Genomic DNA, 16,767 nt, shown 5'->3' on the forward strand with positions numbered 1-16,767 from the left:
TAACTTAATTCTTTGCAAAGGGAAAACAAACATTGATCTGAACACCCAACAATCGTTTCTTTTCTCATAATTTATAAACATACCATTTCATTTTTGTTTTGTTTTTAATTTTCATTTATATACATTAATTTGCATTAATATTCTCATTTTATATACACTAAAATATATATATATATATATATTATTCTCTTTATTAATTATTATTGCAGAGACTTCTCAGTGATTTCATAAACTGGATAATTTTATATTCATAAATATATACATCGTATCGTATCGTACTCGTACTCGTGGGTAAGCACCAACAATTTTCATTAAATTTGAAAGAAATCTACATATAGCCTAAAAAACGTATAGCGTAATTTTTAACGGGTATAATAAAGCTAATCCACAGAAGTTTCTTTCTCTATATTGATATATTGGTCCCTTAAATACACAGAAAAAGAGAGATAGCGAGAGAGCTGCGAATGTACCGACGAATGTTACGTCCCCGAGTAGCTGAATGGCACTCCAAAGAGCTGCTCCCATGTCTGTCCAACGGCATTCAGACAGCATTCGGCATTGGCATACGTCTCAAAGTTTAGCTTCCACATTTCGCACTTGTTTTCGGTTTCATCAATAAAGTTTATCACGTATTCCACATCCGTTAGACGCTCCACATCCACTAGATTGCTGATGGGCTGCGTGAGACTTGGCTGCAGGGCTGCTGATTCTTGGTTCTTGGTTGAAAGCCAATCCCATTTGCCATTACCACAGATATGCAAATGGGAATCGGTGCTCAACAGTAGGCAGGGTTCCAAGGTCAGGCCTTTGTCTTCGTTAGCACTCAACTGACAGCTGGCGAGGATTGCACATAGATTGAGAGGTTCCGATGCAATGGATTTCAATGCGAGCGATGACTGTTGCAATACTTGGCATTGCGATGGCAGGGCATTGTCTGTGGAAAGCGTACAAAAAAGGAGTTAGAAAAATATTTTTGCCATTTCCTACTTTCGCCCACTTACCTTGCATATAAAGCAGCAAACTATCAGTCCTTAGCATATCCGGCAACAGCAGCCCGAAGCCTCCCCAATCTCGGAGGCTAAAGGATAGACCCAGTTTCCAGGCTAGCACACCAATGGACACCAATCGATCCACTGTGACGCTGACAATCTGCCTCAACCATTTGGCTACATCATCGTGGGGCGGGGCAAAGGCCTCCATTAGATACAATTTACAGGTGGACATGACAATGAGACCCTCGCCTAGTGTCTGTGTTTGTTCGTTGTAGATGCGTCCCTTGGCCAGCCACTTGAAGTGTTCGTCCTGCTCCTTGAATTTCGTTTGATAAAAGTACAGCTTCAGGCGATGATCAATGTCGTTGAAGTTGCTGTAATTGAACTTGTAGGGATGCATGCCAGCTGCTGATGAGCCGCCTGCATTGGTGGCCTCTGAATCGATGAGTTTCTTCGAGCTGGACATCAGCAGGTTTGTGGACTGGAAGACGGAAGCAAAGGGCAGCTGAGCTACCTCAGCGGATTTCCTTAAATGATTATTATTGGAAGATTCCTTGGCGCCCTCCTTTTGATGTTCGTAGGTGGTGCAAATGCTGTCCGTCACAGAGCCCGAAGAGGAGCTCTCTGTTAGCTGCACTTGTGCCACAGCTGGCGGTGGTAGTGGTGGTGACACAGCTGCTGCTGCTGCTGCTGCCGCTGATGCCGCTGCTGCCTCTTCCAGCCTCATCTGCTGCCCAAATTCTCGCTCTATAAAGCTCTGCGTCTCATCATGCAACGCCTGCAAATGCGGCAACTGTGATATGCGACGATCTTCTGAGGTCTTTCGACTGGCACTCTGTACACAATTGGGATCCAGCACTTCAATTGAGGATTGGCTTGGATTCGAGATGATATCTACATCACTTTCATTCGCACGAAACTCCAGATCTCGATCTGTATTGGAGCTGCCCACCACCGACTGATTGGAGTCGAAGGAGCTCTGGGAATTGGTGATTTTCGAACAGGAACTGCTTTCATTTAGGCTATTGGCGGAACCTATATATTAAGGGGAAGGAAAATTATATATTAGTGTGGTTTTGTTGGAAGATTTCAAGGATTTTCTAATGGAAGCAGCTTTGGTTCTTGGAATTTTCTTTATAATTTCGCTAATTTGGAAAACAAAGTGAGAAAGGTACCAAGGAAGCAGGCGTCTTTAGAGGTACTCTTGGGATTGATATATTACAAAAATTACAGATTATAAAGACCTCTAGAAGAACACCCACTCCCCCCATATATTTTTCATGGGCTTGCTTCTCTCTTCTGCCCCAAATGCTGCTTCACATCTCATTAATTTAAAGAAAAATTAAAACGCAAAAGCAAAATGCAAAATTAAATGAAATAATAAAGTAAAGAAAAACTTAGTACAAATCATTGGCATATTAACTTTTAGTGGCTTGCATCAAACTCCTACGCTTGGGTGTGTTTTTAGCGGTTGTTTTAAGCCTGGAGAGGGCCACTATTAAATATTAATAATCAAATATATATATTACAATTATTATTACAGCAATTATTAGGGTTATTTTGTTGAGTTTTTGTGGAGTGAGAGAAAATATTTAAATATTCAAAAAGCATGCAAAAGAAACAAACAAAAGAAAGAAGTATAAATTAAAAATATGAAATTAATATGCAAAAATATTCTTGAAATTTTTAAATTAAAAAATAAACATTAAAAATCTACATCAAATCCATAAAATATAACTACCAAAAATCATGAAAACCATTAAATATTGACTAAAAGTTTTTAAAAAAGCTTTCGAAATAAAAAGGAAATTAAAAACCTTTAAAAATATATTAAAATTTTTAGAAAATCACCATTTACTATATTACTAAAAATTTACTAAAAATGTATAATATTCATATTCAATGGCAATGAAATCTTCAAAAATGGAATGTCTATACAAAAATGGCAACAAAAACCACAAACAAAAAATGCATAAAAAGTGAAACCATAAACCATAAAAATCTAGCAACCAAATAAAATAAATATAAGGTGGGAGTTTCAAAATGTTTCCAAAATCTGATCAAAATAGAAAACAAGACTGGCCAAGGACTTGCCAATGCTATTGGTTTCCTCCTTAATCTGTGCTGCACCCACAGGTGGCGACTCCTCCACAATTAAAGCGGGCGAGAGTTTGGGTTCGGCGGCCAACTCCACAGGGGCTGCTTTATCCAGCGATGTGGAGAGATCTGTGACCTCTGCCACATGAACACTGTGACAGTCGGGACAACGTAGCTCTGAAAGAGGGTCAAAGAATATTATTTAGGTTCGTATTTCTATAGGTTGTTTCGATCTTACGCTCTGTCTTATAACGCTTGATCTTTTGTTCCATTAAAAACTGTTTTAAACAATTCACACAACGATAGACTTTGATGTTCATTTCGGTGAGATCACGCTGGGAGAGTATGTCACGAAGTTTCTTTTCCAGTTCCTAAAATAGTAAGAGAATTTTAGTTGAGAAGAGGAACTAAGGAATGGTGTGCGTTGTTCCCCACCTGACACAATGTATTCTCCACACAATAGATACGCTCCTGCTTATCCTTACGCAGCGTATCGAAATTTATGCGTAAAGTATTCGATTTTAAACGCTCGCAGGATTCGAGGATTTTGAGGCTCCATTTGGTTTTGGTGCTGTGGGGAAGTAAGGAAATAGTTAAGGGTTATTAATTAATTAGAAAACAAATTTAAAGGATTTTTAATTGGATTTCCATTCATTTCTGCCATACCGTTCACTCAGCGTATCCTTTTCGCGTATAAAATTTGAAGATATGGTCAAAAACAAAGGTACACTGGGCTTGTGCTCATGATAGACAATGTAGGTCTCCTCATCGGGCTCCATATCGGAAACTGCAAGGGGGAATAGGAGTTTGGATATAGCAGAGGACATCTATAGATTTTTTTTTAGAGCCGATCCTACCTGGTTCCTCTTCTTCTATCGCATTTGAGCCGCTTGCATAGAGACTTAATAACTTTTTGTGCTTATCCTGAGAATGATCCTCCTCCTGCTGCTGCTCCACTGGATTCGGCTGATCCGCATGCTCCTTCGTGCTATTGGTAATGCTCTCATAGTGCGTCTCCCCACTCTCATCACAGGTCTCGTAAAGCGTTTGATTTGCTGCCTCCTGGCTGTCCGATTTAATGGGAGTCAAAGTGTTGTTAAAGGAGGCGCCCCACGTGCTGCTGTTGTTTGTGGGAGTGGAGCTTACATTCAGAGCAGTGGGTTCGCCTGCTGCCTGGGTAGCTGCCTGCATTGGTGCAGAGAATTCACCCAGAAACTCGTTGAACTGCTGCCGTGAGGCGTTCCTCTCTTTTTCGCTGGGCTGTGCCGACTCGATGCCCAGCACGAGCTCTGCATTACCCGTCTTCAGCCACTCATTGCCGTAGGTGAGTCGCAGGGTTTCAATATGTTTCTTGGTCTCCAGATGCGCGGAATCGGTGGAGCATTCCTCTGGCTCTGCTTGGGGCTTGGCTGGGGCTAGAACTGCTGCCGCTTCTGCCACTTCGTCGGTATCTTCGAAGATGTCTGCTCGACGGATTTTACTGACACTTTTCTTGGAGTTTTGCTTTTTGCTGGTCTGCGAAAGGTCCATGGAAGTCGTTTGCTCCGTTTCCGATGCGTAATCCTTGCCACGAATGGAACCCGACGGCTGCGAACCAAAGCTAGAGAACTGTGAGCCATCGCTGGTGTTGATGGATGTCCTGGAGCTGTTGATGGACACAGGCCCACTTCGGGGCACACGATGTGAGCCTATGTAGCGCCACTTTTGACTGCCAGTCAGTGACTTTTCCGCCTTGGAGAGCGGCTCAAAGTCCAGCACAAACTTCATCGTTGCCGTATTCTTGTGCAGATATTGGGCCGTGGCCTGGCGATGCTTCGGGTTGCACGACAAGGGATTACCCTGTAGATTAAGCATAGTCAGAGTCATCAAGGCACTGAGCGGCAGCAGCTGCGAGTGCTCCAGCAGACAATTATCGGATAGATCCAGTGTGGTCAAGGCATCCAGCTTGGCCACATCCAGCAGCTCCTCCACATAATTGTTGCTAATATTGAGCAGCTGCAGCTTCTTGCACGCCTCCATATGGAACTGCGGCAGATATGTGAGACAATTGTAGCTCAAGTCGAGTGTCTTGAGATGCGGCAGCCATTTGATGGCTGCCACCGAGATGAGCTTGTTGTGCCGCAGATTCAAATGCTGCAAATGTTGGGCAAACTCCAACGCAGTGTCCACGCTCCTCAACGAATTGTAGCTAAAGTCCGCCGTTTGCAGTTCATTCCAAACGAAACCATTGGAGTTGTCACCGCCACAGCGTGTGATTATATCGTCCACACTGGCCAGACTCTTCACGCAAATCAAATGCTGCAATTGGCCACGCAGCGGCTGGATGCCCACCACCTGATTAATGCTGATTTTGTGCACTTCCAGGCGTCGCAGTGCACGAAATTTGGCTATATCGATGGCACCCTCAAAGTAAAGTTCACTGGGGAAATAGATTAATTTTAGCAGCGTTGTTTTCTGCACAAAATCGTGCAGCAGCTGCAGATCTGGGAAGACACTGGACTTGGCATTGATGGGCTTGACCACCTGAAAGGTTGGCTGATGCTGTTGCGGATGATGATGATGATGCGTCGTGTAAGTGCCAGCACCAGCACCAGCAATGATTTCCGTATCAGCAATCAATGTAAACGAATCATTCAAGGCACGCAGCAGCGAACCTGTTGGGCGACAAAACAGAGGAAAATGTAGTGTGAAAATTCCGTGATAAGGCGGGGCACACTGTGCATCAGCCAGTGAACGCATGCTGGGTGGCATTTTCTGCGTAGTAGCTGCTCCGATTTTCTCGCTCTCCCCTCTCACCTGATAATGTCAACGTAAACTCGGAGCTTAATATTTTATCCCCATTTTGTCGCAGTAAATTTGCCAGTTCGGTGATTTTTTGTGGATCCATGACGACGGCACGACGGCGCGAAAAAGGAGCACAAATCAGCTGTGACTTTGAATTTTGTTTGGATTTTCGTTTGCTATTATTCTTAGATATTCATGTTTCCAAGTCATTTCTCCATATATTAGGCATATTCTGGGCCAATGTCACACGCACAAATATTTGTAATACGTATTTTTTAATGTGGGGCACAAGCAAAAACAACAACAAAGAGAATTATGACGCCATTTGTGGTGGCAGATCTGAATAATAAATCAACATTTTCCCGTTTAAATTGTGGATTTTCCCAGACTGTTCTGCTAGTTAATCATCCATCATATGATCTTGCGGTTTTTTTTTATCATATATTGCAGTTTTTACGTTTTGTGTTGGTGGAATATTCCATTTTTAGTGCAAGAACGGAAAAATTTACTTTTGTTATGGTTTACTTTCAATAGTTTTTTAATAATTATTTGAGCCCGATACCGATACTATTACGATAGTATCGATTGTTTTTTTTCGAAACATTCAAAGTTGATATTCCTCGATTTTGATATTCCGTTTAATATTGCTAGCTAGCTGGGACTTTCAGCCGTAACCAAATAATTTTATCGGATAGATACATCAATTTTGTTCAGGATTTTCAAGTTTTCAAAAGTCCTTTTTATTGCATTGTTTACATAAAAAGGTTCAAACAAAAACGGCCAAAGCATAACACGTAAATATTGACTAAATGTGACGTCAGTGTTGCTGGTCAAGCAAATTTCTTCTATGCGCTTTGGCTTTTGTATACCCTATTTCCTTTAATTGATGTTAAATTGGTTGTCCCAAGCTGCTTTGAAACATTAATATTGCATTTATATTAGATTGACATGTTTTTTTTACCTATTAATGCATATGTTTTGTGTTTAATATATACATTTATCCCGGTTCTGATACCTATTATTGGAACCCGTGAGCTGCAAAATTTCGTTAATATCTTTAAAACAGAGACTGAGTAGTTTCTGCATTAATTGGAGCCTGAAATTACAAACAAAATCTCAAGACCATAATATCTATTTTCCCAAGGTATGCAGATTGTTGCTCATTTCGTGCCAAAGTTGCACAACAATGCTGCCTATTCATTTCCACACATGCTGCTGAAATTTGTCCCATACAAATCAAATGTATCTTACGTTCCCGTAAGATACATGTTTCTCACACCACGAAGTCACCTGCGCGGGAATACAGAATTGCTTGGACTTGCGAGTTAGTGTGGTAAAGCGACAGCAGATAATTTAGTTTTCCAGAGTGTTGTAAAGCATGCGATACGCGCGCTGTTTGAATTTTAATTCAAAATTGAAATTATTTTTAAGATAAAGAAAACGAGAGTAGTCGGAAGATGTGGATTCCATTGCAAATCGTTAGATGTCAGTTTTTATAATTGCAAATAAATATAGTAATAATCACATAACACCCTCTCAAAAATTATATAAATAATTAGAAATTAAAACTTTTTTTAACTACCCAGCTTTTATTTATGTAACACTCTCTTTGTTTTTAATTATTACATTTACAAATAATTTTAATATTTCTACGCAATCTTCGATTAAAAAATTGCTAAAAAGACGAACCAAAAAAATTCGACTTTCATTCGATTCGATTTCCGATTGTTCCATTCGATTGTTGCCGTTTGCACGAGTAATACTCTTGGCCACAAATTTACATCCCTTTGTTTTCTTTCTTTTATTTAGGTACACGCGCAATATATCTCATGGCTAACTAAGCTTTAAAAACAAGGCTAGGTTAAATTAAAGCAGACTTATTGGTGGTGTTCTCTTGTTAGTTATTCTTCTTGTGGTTCACTTGTGGGGATATGCGTGGGGATTTGGATTAAAAGAATTAACTAAACTAACTAATATAATAACAACCTATGCAGATTCCTTGGGATTTTGCTTCTTTAAAGTTTTTGTTTTTAAGACTTTTCTGTTTTTGTTAGAGGAATCTTTTCTCTGAGATTTTTCTGTGGTAGTTAGAGAACTTTCCTTACAGTTCCTTAATTTATTTGTGCTGAAAAATATACATTTATTCGGTTTTTATTTTTGTGGGTGCATAAAAATGTTAAAATCGTTTCGCCTCCAAGGCTCTACAAAGTTTGCCTGGGAAGAAGAGAGGTTTCGAAATATTAATATTATAGTATATTTTTTTGTTTAAAAATTAATAACTTTAAAACATTCTTTTGATTGAAAAAGATAAAAAATTCGTGCTTTTGGAACTCAAACTGAAAATTGCAGAAAAATTGATTAAACTTTTGTTTTTGGTTGGATTTTCCGATACGTACTGCTCTCTTTGCCGATTATGATAGCTGCCAATATTTCAATATTTTTGTTTTTTTGAAGTTTTGTTTTCGAAATGAAGGATAGACATTCGGTTTTTTTTTGTATGGTATGTACAAAATATTATATATTTTTTTAAAGTTTTTATTCTTAACAAATTTCATTTAATGTTTCAACAAATATATGACACTTTTATGTTTTTTTTTTGTTTTTTACACATAAAAAACACTTTTACACGATAGAAAACAATTGAAAAATAATGAATAGAAAAATGCTTGGAAATGCATTTTGATAGTCGTAGAAAAAATGTGAATGAATCGATGACTTGACTTTTAACTTTGGATCGATTAATGATCGATAGATATCGAGTAGTATTTACAATCTTTTGTGGGGGTTGTGTGGTGTGGGGGATTTTTTTTTAGAGTTTTGGCGACGGCATGATGGACGTATCCCTATGAGAAAATAATATATAGAAAAAGAAGAGAAGAAAAACAAATAGTTTTATGAATGAAACAATAATTGTTGTTGTATTAGCAAATGTCTACAGGAATGTGGATATGAATATTAATCAAAGAAGGAAGAGATACATATGTATATGACAGAATAACAAGCTGAATAATGAATGAAATTTCTAATATGATGATCGGGGGATATGTTTTCGATTGAAAGAAAATGTACAAAAATTTCATATTTGATTTGTATCCAGTTTTTGAATAATTTTGAATTTCGCTTTGAGCTTTTTTTTTATTCAGCTTTTGTTTTGGGTATTAAAAATAAGCTTATTTTTTTAGTTGAAAATTACAAAATAATAATAATTAAAATGCGGTTTAAACATTCCAGAAATAAGAGCAAGTGCAAAAACTTAAGGTTAAAACATAAGGAAGAAAACTTAGGACAGCAGAAAGGAAACTTAATTTTTAAACAACAGAAAGATTAGGATTTAAAAATAAAATAGGGAAGATAACTAAAGTTTAAATCAAAAAAGAAACGGAAGAGCTTAGGATAGAAAATTTAGGTTTTATTCAGGAAAATAAGAAGATAGACTTAGTTTTAAATCAAAGTAAAAAATGTTCTGTTTTAATAAAAATAAAATAAAAAACTTAAGATTTAAACACAAAATAAGAAAAAGACTTAAGTAAAAAATAAAGAAGAGTTCGGAGGTTTAAATCAAAAATAAAGAAGAAAACTTAAAATTTAAATTGAAAAGAAAAGCGAAATACAGAGGTAACAAGAAAGAAGCAATAGCCAAAGAGCACTTAAATATTGGGGGAGTGTTGCTGGGTTTATAAGGATATTCAGGATCAGGATTCAGGATTCAGGCGAGGATTCAGAACGTAAACGCAAGTGCAAAAGAAACGAATACACTGAAAGAAACGCAAACGAAAACACTTACATATGCTCGGGATGATTGCGTATGCAATCGATTAAATCTTTAGGCTTAAGCTGATTTGTGCATATCTTATGAATGGCCGTAAACAGGGGGAATCTACACAGGGAAGAGAAACAGATGAATACAAAATATATATGGGGATTTTGCCAGGGTATTCCTTACTTATCCTCCAGTTTCTTGTTCTTCAACATATAATTGACTTCTTCGGCAGTGGGTGGGCCCTGGAGTTTTTGGCCATTTAGCATTTCCTTTTCGAGTTCTTCGATGGTCTTGCCCGAAGTGACAAAAGCCTCAGAGACGCGACGATTGCGACCACCTAAGGTAAAGAGATAAAAATGGGAGATTAGATATATCGAACGGAGGGTTATATATCTTTTGGTTTAATCACCATAACACGTCGTAATGAGATCCGCCACACCGCAGCTCTCAAAGAAGGTGGACAGCTTGCTGCCTGGATAGAAGACATCCACAAAGCGAATCATTTCCATCAGACCCAATCGAATGACAGCCGCCTTGGTGTTGTCGCCCAGCTTCAGGCCATCCACAAAGCCCGCACCGCAGGCCACAATATTCTTGAGGGCGCCGCAAACCTCCACGGCATCGGCATCGTCGACGACAACAACACGGAAATGATTCGCCTGGAAGAGATCACGCAACACCTTGCCATACTTTTTGTCCGTGCAACCGATTGTGGTCTCACAGAAGTTGCCCTCAGCCACTTCATTGGCCAAATTGGCGCCCATCAAGACAGCGCATGGTATCTACAGGGAATGGCAGGGTAAAGACAGATGTTAGACATAGATATAGAGGGGGTCACCTTCTCGTATCGTTCATTTCGTTTCGGTTTGGTTTGCTTACCTTCAAGTGACGCGTGATTATATGCGAAATGAGATCAATGCCGCCTCCTTCGGCCTTATCGAAGCCCTTGATCAAAGATATGGCAATGGCATTTGGCTTGATTTTACCCAGCAATTGCTTGCAGAAATTGGGAATGAACTGATGTGGCACTACGAAAATGAGTATATCAGCATTCTTGGCAGCCTCCACAAGATCGGGCACGGCCACCTATCAAGAGAGAGAGAGCGAGAAAAACTTGGCTAATTAATTGTACTTTTTTGTTGTTGTTGTTGTACTGAATGATAAGAAATAAATAGCATACAGCAGACATAAAAAAAAAAATTACTCTGATAAGCAAGGGAATATTCCGTTTATCAAGGTTGAATGAAGGGAACGAGACTTTTGGGCAGGCAATTCATAAAATCAGGGAAATCATTTTTCAAACACGTGCTGTGCTCTTTTTGGAGGCACGTCTCTGGCTCAGCTCGGCTCATTCGATTACCCGTCTAGACTATGCAAATCGCGGTATTCCGATCCATTTTGATTATACAAATATATTATATATATGTATACATTGTAGTTTTTCTATATGTAAAACAGAAACCTGTTTGCCCACCACTTTAACGTTTGCTTTGTGGATTTCTTTGCTGTGACTCTTTCCTTATTAACTTTTGCTTTCTGGCTTTTGCTCTATTAACTCGTTTGTTTCTATTTTTGTTTTGTTGTTTTGCATTGGACCTTTATATAAGTGTAAAGTTCAGGTTAAACGTTCAGGCATTTTGCAATTTCTTTTGTAGTTAACGCAAACTTGGTTTGTTTTTGTTCGCCATACTTTTGATTAAAATAAAGGTGACAAATGTTTTTTTTATATCTAAAAAAAACACACATTTGAGGGTAAGTGTATGTCCTTTATGAAATAGCTAAAAATGCTTTGATTTATATTTTTTTTAGCACATAAAATAATAAATCAAATGAAATATGTAAAAGAACTTTCCATTGATTTAAGCTTTTCTTTTTGGGGGTTCCATTTAAGGGTGGAAAATAGGCCTGTATTCTCTATTTCCTGATTTAATATTTAATGGAATTCCCTAATGAAATTTATAAAAAAAAAACTTAATCAGAAATAGCCTCTGAAATCATTCTCACCTCTGTCAATCATTTCTGCAATTGCTAATTAAATTATCATATTTTTATTTTTTAGAGTCTAATTGTTAGCAATTGGATCCAAATCTTTCCACTTAAGCCTCGAAAAATCTTGAAATATTTAAAATTTCATAATTTTCTTGATCCTTATTAACCGTTTGACTCATTTTCTTTCTAAGCTTTTTGCATATTTGTTGCATTGCTGACATTGGTCTCGCTTATTGTTTATATAAATATACTTTTCTCCTTTGTTATTGCTTCTGCTGTTGTGATGGATCCCCCGCAACCCATTCCCCATTTAACACCATCGCGCGTAACAGCTACTGAAAGTTTGCCAATTTTATATGGTATATAATATATGGCACTACATGCTAACATATGTACATATATGCATGCTAGATACATGTAGGTGAAGCCGTCTAATTATACAGACAAACAAACGGCAAAAACAGAGTATCTATAGAATAGGGGAATGATCTATCAACTCTCTTTGTACCCTAGAAAATTTAGAGATAAAGGAACTTAGATCACACTAAAGTGTACGTATCTTTGATAAGAATCATAAATTATATTGATAAAGTGTCTTTGTGTGCTACTTTTTTTTTTATAACTATGAGTATTTGAAGTTGTTTTTTATATAGGCAGTACTAGTAAGTTAGTTTTGTTTATTTCCTATGGGTATCCACCCTTAGAGGGTACCAAACTCTTCTAGACAACCTCCTTGGGTGCCCATTTTGTTATGTTTTCCATTTATATATATTTTTATCAGTCCATGCCACTAACGCATGTCTGTCTCCTACACCAGTTGTGTTTAATCTATAGGGCGGGGACACTGTGTTTATGGAAGTTCTGTTTCTATGTGATAATACCCAGAACTTACAGGCTGTTTACAGCGAGCAAACATGGGATACACACGGACAGCAGACAGTGGACATTGGACATGGGATGGGCGGCTACTAGTCTCTGGATGGATGGATGGATGGATGGATGGCTAGTTGGGACTTTATCAGCGGTGAATGTGGGTTTCATGTTCTACATGAGCGGCAACAAGTGTTGCTGCTGCTGGCCTTATCGATAATCAGCAAATGGAAATATTCGAGTGCTTTTTTATATACACAAAAATACGGCAATTTCAAGTGGAATCGTTTGTCGTCTATAATCGGTGCGTCGTCTCTTATCGGTTCGAGACAATTATTGCTTAATGGACGTGCCCTTTTCTAACCCCTGAAAGGAGAAAGGCCTTGCCCACCTTGTGTAGAAATTACAACTTGAGTAAAGGTCCCCGAAGGCGTCATAGAAAATTACTATTGTTTGAGTGCTTTCAAAGAAGAGAGCCCAAGCCGGCCTTGACCTACGTCAAAGACAACTTAAGAGAAAGCCCTGCAAATGTCAGCTAGATGAAAGCTTTGTAGAGTGCAAGAGAGATGGCGCAACATTTAGAGAGTGCAAAACCATTTGACAGCTGAAGAGAGAGAGAGAGAGAGAGAGTGCCAAAGTAGCCAGAGAGGAAGCAGGCGCACAATAGAATGCATGCGGATTATTCAAAAGAGAGAGTGAGAGAAAGAGATCTGCATTGAATGTGAAACTTTGCATACCCTTGAAGAGTGGGGGGAATATTGATTGCAAACAGAGGTTTGCTGCCAATGCAATCAAGGGTATATTCTTGATTAGAATATAACTTCAAATCGATGTGTCTGTGTTTCCATGACCTTTCCTTTTCAAGGTGTTTTTTTCTATAGTCGGTTCATATTATCTACCATAGCCGCCACCGCATGCTTCTAAAAGGGTATCTTTAGAGTCGACGATCCCATACGAGCTAACCTTGTTTTCTCTTTATTGTTTGTTGGTTGTTGTTGCTGGCCCTGAAAAAATGCAGCGAACCACACAAACAAGAGCAAGCATTTGAGTGCAAGCAAAAGAGAGAAACCAAAGAAAGAAAGAGAGCGCGAGAGAGTGTAAGGTGTAAAAATAGATGTGCATTTGTGTGATTAGATAATTTGCCGCTTGCACGAACGACGACGACGGCGATGACGATGGTCAAGATCAAGGCAAAGAGACGTTTATGTAAGCCACATGGCTGTTAATCCGCACAAGCAAACACACACACACACACACACACACAGAGCTATTACATAATGTAGTATGAAATTCCGCAGTGTTTTTTTAGCCTCTAGCGAGTGAGTTATTACCCCCTTAACAGCTGTTTTGCATGATTTTGGATGTTTTTCGATGCTCTTATCACACTTACCACATTCGGTGGCAGCTTGTGTCCCTTCAGGTATTTGACATTCTCGTGCGTCTCATTGATGATTTCCGTGAGCTTCTTGCCATCAATCAGCTCCTCGTAGACGAACATGGTCACCCGCTCCTCGAATTCCGGCAGTGCAGAAGCATTGGCGCCCACAATTTTCGCTATCGCCGAACCCCTGGAGCGAGGACAAGGAAGGAGGATGCAAGGTTACAGAGTGGAGCAGGGAAAGCAAGAGTAGAGAGGAGAGGGAAGCATAATGCAATTATTATATAAGTAAAAGGAGGGTGCCAGGGGGAGGTGGATTTTTACACTCACCAATTGCCGGAGCCCACAATGCACACGTTTACTTTATCCGCCATAATTATTTATGTTCTGTTCTGCTGTTGATTGCTACACTGCTATTTATTTTATGTATTTCCTATAAGTTATAGCTTCGCACGTCGTTTCGCGTGTTTGGCGCCCGCTAGTATTTAATTTAATATTTTCTAAAAATGTTGACACGTCGAACGAGCCACGGCGAACCACTGTGAAGTGAATAAAAATAATCGCGTAATTATTTATTTATTTCATTTGTGAGCAGTGTGACCGCGCATTTATTGATAAAATATACCGTTGGACCCTCAGAAATATACCGAAATATACCTTTTAATTTTCTAAATATGTAGAGGAAACGAACCCCGCTCAATTCAAACAGGTGAACAACTTGAGTCAGTCAGTGAAAAATAATACGTTTTGTAATTTAGTCTTATAGATCCATCTTTCCTCTTGGATTAAATGCAAAAATTATTGCGATATCTTTCATCTGAACTTACATCGTTGTAATTAATAGTTAATCGTTCTCTGTCCCTGATCGGAAATCATATTTCTCGATTTTGATATTCGGTTTAATATTACTAAGCAGCTGGAAATCTCAGCTGTGAAGATATAATTTAATAGCGGCACATAAATTAATTATACTCATTTATGCGTTTAAAACATGAGCTGGTTCTAGTGCTGTAAAAGGTGTCAAAGTAGCTAAGTGTTGTTAAATGTTTTCTTTAGGGCGCGCAATTTGAATTGAATTTCATGCACCCTACCACCCACCAATCGGTGGATTGATATCTTGGGAGAGACACTGTTCCCGCAAAATTTAAAAATGTTATCAAATACACCTAAGGTGCTTCGAAGAAACTATTTCCATTTAATTAGCTAAGGTTTATGGTTTAAAAATGAAATTTCGTCACGGATTTTTAAGAGAAAAATTAAACCATTTAGTGGAACGGCCAGTCATGTCAACCCTTGCATGTCCACAAGCTATCGATGCCTCGCAAAAACTGGATATTATTTCTACAAATCCTACTTATATTCTACGGTAAGCTATTCCGCCTTGAAGGAGTTTCCACAATGATAAAATCAAATTTAATTTAGCTTTTGATCGAGTGGCATTCGGTATCGAAGAAAAAAAAATTACTGATGAAATAAAACATCGCCTAATGAGCGCCCTCTCAGAGGCGGGATATACCATAAAATCCCTAGGATCCGTGGGCGAGACCATTGGCGATGCTATCAGCCATGGCAGTCGTCTACCAAAATCCGTTTATGATATCTTTGGTTCTCTGTTCGAAGAAGGGGAACTGGAGGCAGAATTGGAAAAGCAGACACCAGTCTGTGGGGCATTGCAATTTAAATGTAAATTTGACAACATTTTTGGCTAGTAATTGAATGAAAAAATAAGGATAATCAGGGGGAGGGTAAAAATGCTACGATTAAATTTTTTATTCTGATTTTTGAAGGATATATAGAAAAAAAAAGAAGTTGTTTTGTTCAATAATTAAAAATGTAATCTCCTTGGCTGTAAATGGGTATGGGCAGATCGAATTTTTATAAATAAATCATTAAATCAAAAATAGAGATTTCTATTTATTAAAACCTAAATGCCACAAAGCTTCTTTGGAGCAGAATCTTCATTAGCTTGGCTTAAAAATATAAAAAGTATTTACTTTAATGAAATTTTGAATGCCACAAATTCTCTATGGTGTTGCTGCCGGTTCCGCTTCGCTTTTCAACATAAATTTGCATGGAAATATTAACCGAAAAACAGTTGTAAATGATGTTCCGTAGCGAGTGGCTAGCGTACTTTCAAATTGTGCTGATATTTAGCAGTAAATATTCTTTAATTATTATTGAAGAACTTCCTTAAAGCGAATTCTTTTAGCGCTGCGACACGTGGATGCTATTCCGGTAATGGAAATGATAAAGCTTCGCCTGTTTCAAGCTCTCTCAAAGGCTGGCTTCCTGGTCAAAGTGGCCTCCATGACAGGCGAGAGTATGGGCGAGACATTGATTAACCTGAGCAATGTGCCCGTAGGCCTTGGCATGATGGTCAGTGCACTGTTCGCGAGTGGCACCAGGACAGAGGAGCCCCCAGAAGATGATCCAAATTGTGAAAAAGGAGGCATACCGTGTAAAATCATGTCTATTTTTGGCCTGAAAAATAATCTGGAATAATGATTGATTATATGGAAGGAAAAGAAGCTCCATTTAATACAACATCAAGTGGTCTAAGCGACATTCAATCGATGGTTCTACTGCATGTTTTTCAGACTCAAAAGGAAACTAATACGAGACCGAGGGGGGCTGCTGCCTGTAGTCACAGGAAGTTATTGAAATTATGCCTTTTTTTAGTGCAGAACAAAGGCCCCAAAAATCTTTATTTAACTTTTACTTACGCTCCAATTTTAGAAACTTAGATGGAAATGAGTTTAAAAGATGTAAAAGTTCAGTTCGAACCACCAAAGAAAAGTTGCATTTAGGTTTGTGCTGCAGAAAAGAGCCTGCGCCATGCCACACCCCATGGCCATGCATGGGGCACACACATAGAGAGGAGAGGACATGCAACCCAT

At 38.6% G+C, this 16,767-nt stretch overlaps 4 protein-coding genes across 6 annotated transcripts; 2 read left to right on the top strand and 2 right to left on the bottom strand.

Annotated features, from left to right (window-relative positions):
* Positions 1–176: 176 nt before the first annotated feature.
* On the bottom strand, positions 177–6,360 carry LOC111078433 (serine/threonine-protein kinase 11-interacting protein). 2 transcript variants are annotated; one of them, XM_022373119.2, is made up of 9 exons: positions 5,886–6,360; positions 3,947–5,743; positions 3,756–3,876; positions 3,525–3,660; positions 3,328–3,460; positions 3,087–3,266; positions 2,416–2,487; positions 1,002–2,027; positions 177–934 (listed from the first exon to the last, which is right to left on the bottom strand). In XM_022373119.2, the coding sequence occupies exons 1-9, from the start codon at positions 5,974–5,976 to the stop codon at positions 480–482; spliced, it is 4,011 nt and encodes a 1,336-aa protein (XP_022228811.2). In that variant the 5' UTR covers positions 5,977–6,360; the 3' UTR covers positions 177–479. The 2 variants fall into 2 exon arrangements, with proteins under 2 accessions (XP_022228811.2, XP_022228812.2); XM_022373120.2 differs by lacking the exon at positions 2,416–2,487 and having other exon boundaries at positions 178–934.
* Positions 6,361–7,441: 1,081 nt separating this feature from the next.
* LOC111078438 (glycerol-3-phosphate dehydrogenase [NAD(+)], cytoplasmic) lies at positions 7,442–14,409 on the bottom strand. Of its 2 annotated transcripts, none has more exons than XM_022373127.2 (7): positions 14,201–14,408; positions 13,883–14,060; positions 10,513–10,719; positions 10,043–10,415; positions 9,817–9,970; positions 9,658–9,750; positions 7,442–8,087 (listed from the first exon to the last, which is right to left on the bottom strand). In XM_022373127.2, the coding sequence occupies exons 1-7, from the start codon at positions 14,242–14,244 to the stop codon at positions 8,075–8,077; spliced, it is 1,062 nt and encodes a 353-aa protein (XP_022228819.1). In that variant the 5' UTR covers positions 14,245–14,408; the 3' UTR covers positions 7,442–8,074. The 2 variants fall into 2 exon arrangements, with proteins under 2 accessions (XP_022228819.1, XP_022228818.1); XM_022373126.2 differs by having other exon boundaries at positions 8,002–8,716; positions 14,201–14,409.
* A 721-nt stretch (positions 14,410–15,130) lies between these two features.
* Positions 15,131–15,702, top strand: LOC111078442. The gene is made up of 2 exons (XM_022373133.2): positions 15,131–15,236; positions 15,293–15,702. Exons 1-2 carry the CDS (start codon positions 15,185–15,187, stop codon positions 15,577–15,579), a joined length of 339 nt encoding a protein of 112 aa, XP_022228825.1. The 5' UTR covers positions 15,131–15,184; the 3' UTR covers positions 15,580–15,702.
* A 240-nt stretch (positions 15,703–15,942) lies between these two features.
* Positions 15,943–16,433, top strand: LOC111078450. Its single transcript, XM_022373141.2, has 2 exons — positions 15,943–16,026; positions 16,080–16,433. Exons 1-2 carry the CDS (start codon positions 15,972–15,974, stop codon positions 16,370–16,372), a joined length of 348 nt encoding a protein of 115 aa, XP_022228833.1. The 5' UTR covers positions 15,943–15,971; the 3' UTR covers positions 16,373–16,433.
* Positions 16,434–16,767: the final 334 nt, after the last annotated feature.

Source organism: Drosophila obscura, unplaced genomic scaffold (assembly GCF_018151105.1).
Source record: "Drosophila obscura isolate BZ-5 IFL unplaced genomic scaffold, ASM1815110v1 contig_179, whole genome shotgun sequence".
In the NCBI taxonomy this organism is placed as follows: domain Eukaryota; kingdom Metazoa; phylum Arthropoda; class Insecta; order Diptera; family Drosophilidae; genus Drosophila; species Drosophila obscura.

Bases quoted from the DNA above. Each gene is read 5' to 3' on its own strand.
- LOC111078433 (XM_022373119.2), bottom strand. From the start codon at position 5,976: ATGGATCCACAAAAAATCACCGAACTGGCAAATTTACTGCGACAAAAT. The intron at 3,877-3,946 runs GTAGGATCGGCT...TCCCCCTTGCAG, and splicing joins GATAGAAGAAGAGGAACCAG to TTTCCGATATGGAGCCCGAT. The intron at 3,661-3,755 runs GTATGGCAGAAA...ACTTCCCCACAG, and splicing joins AAGGATACGCTGAGTGAACG to CACCAAAACCAAATGGAGCC.
- LOC111078438 (XM_022373126.2), bottom strand. From the start codon at position 14,244: ATGGCGGATAAAGTAAACGTGTGCATTGTGGGCTCCGGCAATTG. The intron at 10,416-10,512 runs GTAAGCAAACCA...CATTCCCTGTAG, and splicing joins TAATCACGCGTCACTTGAAG to ATACCATGCGCTGTCTTGAT. The intron at 9,971-10,042 runs GTGATTAAACCA...TCTTTACCTTAG, and splicing joins TCTCATTACGACGTGTTATG to GTGGTCGCAATCGTCGCGTC.
- LOC111078442 (XM_022373133.2), top strand. From the start codon at position 15,185: ATGCCTCGCAAAAACTGGATATTATTTCTACAAATCCTACTTATATTC. The intron at 15,237-15,292 runs GTAAGCTATTCC...AATTTAATTTAG, and splicing joins AATCCTACTTATATTCTACG to CTTTTGATCGAGTGGCATTC.
- LOC111078450 (XM_022373141.2), top strand. From the start codon at position 15,972: ATGATGTTCCGTAGCGAGTGGCTAGCGTACTTTCAAATTGTGCTGATA. The intron at 16,027-16,079 runs GTAAATATTCTT...GAATTCTTTTAG, and splicing joins AATTGTGCTGATATTTAGCA to CGCTGCGACACGTGGATGCT.